Source organism: Cetorhinus maximus, chromosome 19, assembly GCF_964194155.1.
Source record: "Cetorhinus maximus chromosome 19, sCetMax3.hap1.1, whole genome shotgun sequence".
Lineage (NCBI taxonomy): Eukaryota > Metazoa > Chordata > Chondrichthyes > Lamniformes > Cetorhinidae > Cetorhinus > Cetorhinus maximus.
The window spans coordinates 19,515,583-19,525,043 of NC_135897.1; the positions used below are offsets into that span (position 1 = coordinate 19,515,583).

General features: G+C 43.9%; 1 protein-coding gene across 1 annotated transcript in view; it reads left to right on the plus strand.

Annotated features, from left to right (window-relative positions):
* LOC144694305 (G-protein coupled receptor 55-like) overlaps positions 1-9,067 on the plus strand; it is a 42,629-nt gene extending 33,562 nt beyond the window's left edge. The window contains exon 2 of the mRNA XM_078564637.1: positions 7,308-9,067. Within this exon, the coding sequence (XP_078420763.1) occupies positions 7,308-8,271 (964 nt within the window). The 3' untranslated portion in view covers positions 8,272-9,067. The remainder of the gene's footprint in view (positions 1-7,307) is intronic.
* The last annotated feature ends 394 nt before the right edge of the window (positions 9,068-9,461 follow it).

The window sequence follows — 9,461 nt, forward strand, 5'->3', positions numbered from 1 at the left end:
ACAGCTTGCTCATTGCAAACCCCCGATAAAACAGGGAGAAGCTGGGCCAGTTCTTCTTGGAGAATAGAAGGTTGAGAGAAGATTTGTTTGAGCTGTTCAAAATCATTAGGTGCCTAGAAGGAGTTGCTAGGGAGGAACTGTTCCCGTTGGCGGAAGGGTTGAAAACCAGAGGACACCGATACTTGGTGAATGGCAAAAGAAGCAAATGTGACATAGGGAAAAAGGTTTTTATACAATGAGTGGCTAGGATCTGGAATGTACTGCTTGAGAGTGTGGCGGAGGCAGGTTCAATTGTGGCTTTCAAAAGGGAATTGGGTAATGACCTAAAGGGAAAAAAATTGCAGGGCTATGGGAAAAAGGCAGGTAAGTGGGACTAGCTGAGTTGCTCATGCAAAGAGCTGACACAGACATGACAGGTCGAATGGCCTCCTTCTCTGTTGTAACCATTTTATGATTCTACGGCCAGGGTTTTTCAGTTGGCGTGCGGGGGTGGGCCCGACACCCCGGTGTATGAAATGACACGCGGTGACGTCAGGCGTGCGCCCCGACGTCATCCCGCTCTCTCGCAATGTATCATTCGGCGGGCGCGCCGGAGTCGGCTGCACACCCACCGATATTTAAAAGGCCTATTAAGGCCATTAAGGAACTAATTAAGGTCAACTTTATGCTGCCTGTCCAACCTTAACCTTGGCAGGCAAAAAGGCCAAGCAGCCTTCACGATTTTTTAGGAAACCTCATCCACGAGCGGGATGAGGTTTCCTAAAGCTTTTAGGAATTCAATCAAAAAAAATTCTGAAATATAAAAACATGTCACATGAGGGGACATGTTTAATTAAATTTTTATACCATTTACTTATTTATTTCCAAAGCTCTTCAATCTCCCTGAGGCAGCTCCGTGCCTCAGGGAGATTGAAGTGCTCTTTTGCGCACATGTGCGAAAGAGCGCTGGCCCTGACTCTCCCTCCTCCACCCCCCCCCCCCACCAGCTTGCACAGGTAGTGCTGAGCGTCTTAAACTGGGCGGGCCTCAATTGTCCCACCCATGTAAAATGGCGGCATGGAGCTGATCGCGGGCAGCGGTCGGCTCCCGAACCACCCCCGCCCGCTCCCACCAAGCCCGTCTGACGTGGGAAAAATTCTGTCCTATGATTCAAACAATTTACTCATTGCGAACCCCAATAAACCATCAACAGATTGCTTATCATAGACCCCAATAGACTAGGCTGTTCTCCATGAATAGCCTGGTCTGTGCATTGATTTAAGGATAATGAGAGTTGTTTCTGCTTAAATATGCTAAAACAACCTCATCCTCATTATTATGACATGTATATGTGGAAAGACTGGCTGCTTCATAAAGAAGCGGATGTCTTTCTCTTTGTGAGTAAGGTTTGACAGGATGTATTGCTGAGGCTCCGCTGGCAGTGGTGTTGCCTCCGAACCAAAGGGTTGTGGGTTCAGGTTCCTTGTCCAGGGCTTGAACACAAGGATGAAAACTGGTACTTCAGTGAGGGAGCGCTATATTGTTGGATGTGAGGTCTTTTGGATGAGTTGTTAAATTGAGGCCCTGTCTTCTCTCAGGTGGATGTAAAAGGTTCCATGCGACTTTTTCAAAAAAAGATCAGGGGAGTTGTCTCCGGTGTCCCTGGTCAATATTTATCCCTCTATCTGTATCGCAAAGAAAAACAAATTATTTTGGTCATTATCACTTTGCTGTTTTTGGGAGCTTGCTGTGCACAAATTGGCAGCCACATTCCCTACATTACAATATATGTATGACAGTTTACTCCTTACTTAAGTGCAACTCAAGGAGAATGAGAAGGTCACAGATTTAGTCACAGTTACACAAAATGTTGTTGGTGTTGCTGCTCAGAATGTTCTTAGCAAGACAACATACTGATGGGATCTAAACATGGAATGTTGGGAAGGTGTGCATGGGACTAAATATCTTTGGAAAGTGAAGGTTTGAAATGGGGTACTAGATAAAGCAGCTTTGAAATGAGAGACACAACATCTTAGGTGCTGGAAGTTTTGCCAATGCCAGTAGAAACTGGATTAGGGAGGCTAGATGAGTGTTCCGGAGCTGAACCCAGAGGGAATAAAGGGAACTGAAGATGAGTCTAATGGATGGCCTACATCTGTTCTTCATTCTGAATTCCTAATTAATATTTTGCATCTATAATAGGATGGTAGACAGTGGTTATGTTACGGGACTAGTAATCCTGAGGCCTGGACTAATTATTTGGAGTCATGAATTCACAGCAACTGGGGAATTTAAATTCAGTTACTTGAATAAATCTGGAACAAAACACTAGTGTCAATAATAGCAACTGTGAAACTACCGGATTGTCATAAAAACCTATCCTGTTCACTAATGTTCTACAGGGAAGGAAATCTACCATCCTTACCTGTTCTGCCTAAATGTGACTCCGGACCTGCAGCAATTTGGTTGACTCTTAACTGCCCTCTGAAGTGGACCAGCAAGCATGGTATCAAACCTCTACGAAATACTGCAAAGCTCTCTCCACTAACATCTGGGGATTTGTGCCAAAATTGAGAGATGTGTCCTAGAAACTAGTCAAGTAATAGCACGACAGAGTCATATTCCTCAAATCATACCTTACAGCCAATGTTCCAGACATCTCAATCCCCATCCCTAGGTAGAAGGCAGCTCACCACCACCTTCTCAAGGGTAATTAGGGATGGCCAAAAGTGGTGGCCTTGCCAGTGAAACCCACATCACAAGAATGAGTTAAAAAAAACTTCTTAGCCATAACTTTATAACTCCCCAGCCCTAATATCCCAACTATAACTTCCCATCTCTAGCAATTTTGCTATCTATTTATAAAGCCAAGGATCTTGCATGTTTTTTTTAAACAGCCATATCAAGCAATTCTGCCAGCTTCAAAGGTTTGTGCATGACTCCCTGTTCCTACACTCCCTTTAAAATTGTACTATTCAGTTGTTATTGCTGTTCCTCATTTTCCTCTCCAAAAGCCTCATTTCACACTTCTCAGTATTAAATTTCATCTGCCATGTGTGGGCCCATTTCACCAATCTGTCTTCTTGAAGTCCGTTACTACTTCCCCCACTGTTTACTACACTTCCAAGTCTTTTGCCATCTGCAAACTTTAAAATGATGCCCCATATACCCAAGTCCAAGTTAATAATTTATGTCAAAAAGAGCACTGGCCCTAATACTGACCTTTGGGAAACACCACTATATAGTTCCCTCCAATCTGCAAGGCAACTTCACATTGTGACATTGTGATCATTGTTTCCAAAATGCTCTCCCACCGAAACATGTTCCATTGGCCACACTTCATTTCCTAGAAATTGATCCAGCTTCATGGGCTGGAAACAGACTGATCAAGAAAATTCTCCTGTACACATTTCAGAAATCCCTATGCCTTCTTCCCACTTTGCACTTTATTTTTTCCCCTACTTTATATTGGAACAGTTGAAATCTTCCATTTTCCCAACTCTATTGTTTTACCTCCTCCAGATACCATGCCGTAAGAAGGTGTTGGCAATCATGGACTTCCATTGGATTGGTCCATCATTATGCTTGGCAAAGTGCTGCAGTGGTTTGCTGTTGTCTTCCCCAGTATGGCTGACAAAGGAACTCTCCCACTCTTACCTCCTGCCATCAGCCATACTGGAAGGGTTTACAGGTTGATAATCAACCTGTTTGGCCATGTTACAAATACACCTTCCATGGCCATCAAGTCCTGAACTAGGACTTGAACTTGGAACTTCTAACCCAGAGGTAGAGACACTACCACTGCGCCACAAGACCTCTATTATTATTTTGCATCCTTCTGAAAATTTCTGGCATGTTTGAGAGAATTTAATTTGCTAAACTATTGAAAAAATTGCTAACATTCCTGATTCAACTACATTTCTTTAAATAATCAGAAAATCAATACATTTTGGTTTCAACTCCCACTACCGTATCTCTGAAGAGGTTTCTCTTGCATAGATCTCCTAGGTGTCCTTATAATATTCCATATCACTGCTGTCAATCTGCTGTTTGCTGTTCCCATTCTGGGTTCAATCTGAACAACAGTCAGGCTTAAACTAGATTTATTTAGTGTGGTGCTCTGTATTCCTCCCGTTGAGTGCTAGTTACAGATTGCTGCTAGACTGTTTCACAGTCTAGCTGAACACGAAAAGCTCAGAATGCTCTTTCATTTTCAAAAGCTGTTATGACTCTTTAACACCCACATGAAGATAACTTGCTAACCACTAAATTTTTCTCAGTCACGCCAGGAATATTTACAAACCCAGTAGGTCCTAAGCTGGTCAGAGGGAGAGTAAAAACGGGTACAGAGCTGGGGCTGAGGAAAACTGAGGATTAAGCATGAGTTCAGAATCACTCCAAAATGGACACAATTCACTGTCAGGCAGAAGGGACAGTGGCAAAAAATCATTGCAAAAAAAGGAACGTAAATCAGAAATCATCTAAACAGGAATGGAGCCAGAGAGTGGCAGGGGCACAGGTAGGTACATTTTACTGATTTATAAAGAAGGTTTTCTGGCAGAAGGAACCTGGGCAAGGAGGCAATGGCAAAGGATGTGGTTAAAAGTTCTAGTGTTGTTTTATGTGACATACCGATATTTGTACACGGGTGGATGAGGCGTACTCATCCACTTTTCAGCAAGTCTACCATTGACTAATATACCGTAAGTGTATTACACCTCTGTATTTAGAAATAATTTTAATGAAGTGGAATTATATACTTGTATGTATTTTAGAAGTTAGCTTGACAAACTGATGTGTCAGTAGCTGATTTATCTGATCCCCATTTTCAGTGAGGTGTAAAGATTTGATGACTGGAGCCAAATGGTCTGGCGAAAATGCATGCGCGATGCTTATAAAATATATTCGATGTGATGTAATGCGCATAATTGGCAGCCTCGCTTTTTGAATTTGCCAATGGAGAAATTTTCAAAAAGCAAGAAATAGAAATAGATTTAACTCAATCACAAACACCATAAAACCATGACTAGCTCAACAACCTGGAAAAACTCAGCAGTCTTTATCTCTGAGTTTTTCCAGGTAATTCTGTTTTTGTTTTGGAATTCCAGCATCCGTAGTAGTTTTTTGTTTTTAACCCGAAATAGTTGATTTTCAGTGGATGCCAGGCTGGAGGGAGAGTCGGGCTGGAGAGAGAGTTGGGCTGGAGAGAGAGTCAGACTGGAGGGAGAGTCGGGCTGGAGAGAGAGTTGGGCTGGAGAGAGAGTCGGGCTGGAGAGAGAGTCAGACTGAAGGGAGAGTCGGGCTGGAGAGAGAGTTGGGCTGGAGAGAGAGTCGGGCTGGAGGGAGAGTTGGGCTGGAGAGAGAGTCGGGCTGGAGAGAGAGTCGGGCTGGAGAGAGAGTCGGGCTGGAGAGAGAGTCGGGCTGGAGAGAGAGTCGGGCTGGAGAGAGAGTCGGGCTGGAGAGAGAGTCGGGCTGGAGGGAGAGTCGGGCTGGAGAGAGAGTCGGGCTGGAGAGAGAGTCGGACTGGAGGGAGAGTCGGGCTGGAGAGAGAGTCGGGCTGGAGGGAGAGTCGGGCTGGAGAGAGAGTCGGGCTGGAGAGAGAGTCGGGCTGGAGAGAGAGTCGGGCTGGAGAGAGAGTCGGGCTGGAGAGAGAGTCGGGCTGGAGAGAGAGTCGGGCTGGAGGGAGAGTCGGGCTGGAGAGAGAGTCGGGCTGGAGAGAGAGTCGGGCTGGAGGGAGAGTCGGGCTGGAGGGAGAGTCGGGCTGGAGAGAGAGTCGGGCTGGAGGGAGAGTCGGGCTGGAGAGAGAGTTGGGCTGGAGGGAGAGTCGGGCTGGAGAGATGGTCATAATGTGGTCAAATGTAAAGGAAATTATTCTTGAACTAACATATTTGATTTATCTCAACTACGCAGTTGACAGCCATGTACATTACTCAACTTGCAACATAAAAATCATACAAAAAGGATAATTTAAAACCAGATGCGAAAAAATGCACTTAGGTCAAAAAGTCTGTTAGGAGTTCTTAGCCCACTGACAGGACTTTTCTCATCTCAGTTGTTCTTTCTGGACCCTTTACTCAAAAACAAGGTAACGCTCCATCCACAAAAATTAGCTCAGTTGCGTGGGCCATTCAATTTCAAGCTGGTCTGAACAGTAGTTTGACTGATGGCAAATTCTTTTGCTTAAATACCTCTGACTTTTGTCAGTCCTCTACACTGCTATTTTACTCCGCCTGGTCGGTCTTGCTCGGCTGATCACTCAGAAGGCATTCTGTCTTTGTTGCTGCGCAGAATGTAATTAATTCTTAATTTAGTATTTATTATGGAGGACAAAAGCACCCACCACAGAAAATGGTGCATTTAATTGAAGGAGTGCTTGAAACAATTGATTCACCATTAATGCATTAATCGAGTGTGGGTATGATTGCTGGAGGTCAGTCAAGATTGAGATGGCTAACTTACTGGGGCAAAGAAATAAAGCATGGAACCAAAATGGGCAGTTGGCATTTTGAACTAAGGAATTGGAGAGTTAGTTGCATGCAATTTAAACAAATAATATAGATTTCTGATCAGGAGTTTTAAAAGAAGTTGGTTCAAAGAATATTTCAGTGCTTGAGCATATCTATCTGTCATATGTTGAGCTGCACTTTGCGGTTCAGAACGCCTACAAATGTTAAAAGTTGAAGTAAACTGCAGATATGTAATCATCTGCAAGTTAGAGATGGTAAGTTTTGTGAATAATGTTTGAGATAGAATCATAGAATCATACAGCACACAGAGGCACACAAAATCATACAGAAGCGAGACCATTTGGCCCACTTTGCTTCTGCCAGTTATTTGAAAAATCTATCCAATTACTCTCCAACTCCTTCCCCCATGGCCTTGTAAATGTTTTCCTTTTCAAATATATATCCATTTTGAAAGTTACTATTGAATCTGCTTCCACCACCCATTCAGGCAGTGCATCTTAGCATGAGATATGAGAAAGATAGAACAGAAGATAAAAATGATTGCCGCTGGACCTATCATTTGATTACTTCACAAACTTGCCCCAACAAGCCTTTCTCTGCTATTTTAATAAAAACTTTCACCTGCTTATTAATGCCTCTATTATAAAAGCAGCGGGAGGAATTTCATACAAGCATACAGTAAAAAGGTAACTTTGGGAGTCTGTGCTACCTGAATTTCCAAGAGTGCTATTGGTGAATTAAGCTCCTGTTGGCAATGAGGACTCATCATCTGTCTTTGTAACGTAACATAATTGGTCATGATTTCTACCCTCTTGATTTAAACAAAGTGACTGGGTTCTAAGTCATGTTTTTCCTTTTCAGGATTAACCAAACCATGGATCTAGGTCACCAAAGAAAGTCTAATCTGTGTGAGTTTAATATGAGTGAGGAAGAGAACACTATGAATCTGGTGATCTACATCCCCACCTTCATTCTGGGGCTGCCCCTCAACCTCCTGGCTCTCCTCATATTCTGTTGCAAGATCAAGAGATGGACAGAATCAACCATTTACATGAGCAACCTTGCCCTGGCAGACATATTGTTGCTGTTCTCCCTTCCTTTTAAGATGCTCGACCAGGATGGGGGCTGGCCCTTCGACAGGGCCTTCTGCTCCTTTGTAGAGTCCCTGTATTTTGTCAATATGTACGCCAGCATCTTCATCATCACCTCCATTAGCATTGATCGCTATCTTGCCATCATCCACCCATTGAATGCGAGGGCTTTCCGATCTCCCCAGAACACCGTGATGATTTGCCTTGTCATTTGGACCTTTGTGTTGTTGGGGAGCATCCCGATCTATGGGTTCCATGACAGCCCGGACTCCACTAACTCCACCATCATCTGTTTCCATGGATTCTCCGATAAGTCATGGAATCCAGGTCTGATAGCCTTTGTGGAACTGCTGGGCTTTGTAATCCCGATGGCCATTATGGTCTTTTGTTCAGTCCGAATCATCAGGAAACTTCTGCAGAGACAAAGCGAGACTCCTGGAAACTGCATCAGGATCATCATTGCCAATTTGGCAATCTTCATCTGTTCGTTTGCGCCCACCCACCTTGGCATCTTCCTTCAGTTTTTAGTGCGGCAGGACATCATTGGCAGAGATTACTGTTCGACGCGAAGAAGCATCAGTTTATTTGTTCAAGGTGCCATGTGTTTTGCCAATGTCAACTGCTGCCTCGATGCCATTTGCTACTATTTTGTCGCGAAGGAATTTCGGGACCAGGGCTTAAGCACCAAAAGATCCTTTGTTCCCCTTTTCTCGGTCAATGATGTGAGTGTTTAGCCAGATTCAGGATTGCTTTGCCACATTTATCATGAATTTTGTGTCATGTCTTCTTATTACTCTGCCCTCGGTGGTTCATTTGATTGCATTCTCGTCAACACCGTGGTTGATTCATCATACACACAAGGCAATTTCTTCAGTACTTTCTCTGTAGAAAGAACGGACATTTATATAGCACCTTTCACAATCTTAAGGAGTCCCAAAGCGTTTTACAGCTAATTAAGTACTTTTGAAGTGAAGTCAATGTTGCAATTTGGGAAACACGGCAGCCAATTTGCACACTGCAAGGTCCCACAAACAGCAATGTGATAATCACCAGATAACCTGTTCAGGTGATGGTGGTTGAGGGATATATATTGACCAGGAAACTGGGAGAACTCCCCAATTCTTTTTCAATGATGCCATGGTATCTTTTATGTTCTTAAAGGGCAGATGAGACACAATGTCTCAATCTGAAAGGCAATGTTTTCAACAGTGCTGTACTCCCTCAGTACTGCACTAGAGTGCCAGCCTAAATCTGTGTGCAAGCCCCCAGGGTGGGATATTTTTTCATTCTTTCAGGGCATGTGGGTGTCGCTGGCAAGGCCAGCATTTGTTGCCCATCCCTAATTGCTCTTGAGTGCAGTTAAGAGTCAGCCACATTGCTGAGGGTCTGGAGTCACATGTAGTCACATAAACGTTACCCCTTTAAAGGGCATTAGCAAACCAAGATGGGTTTTACAACAATCAATGATAATTGTCAATGCCAGGTTCTTTGTAACTAATTAATTCAATTTATTAATGAACTGAATTTAAATTCCACTAGCTGCGTGGTAGGGTTTGAACCCGTCTACCCAGAGCATTAGTCTGGGTTTGTGGAGCACTAAATCCAGCAACAGTATCACTACTCCAATGCCTCACAACCTCCTGACTTAGGAGAAAGAGTACCACCTCTGAGCCATGGCTGACACCCTAACTCCACAGCCCCCAACCCTACAGATCGCTAACCCTCACATCCTTAACCCTACAAATTCTTAGAAGGTTCAGTATTTATCCTACATAGTTCCTGATTGCAAGTGCAGCAGGCATTGAGGAGGGCGAGTATGAATTTTGTGGCATAGTCCCTTTAAGTATAGCGACAAGGGCAGTGAATGATATGTTCCGTGTGACCACAGCTTCCCTTGACCCTCAGTGCTGTGAACGTCTTTGTC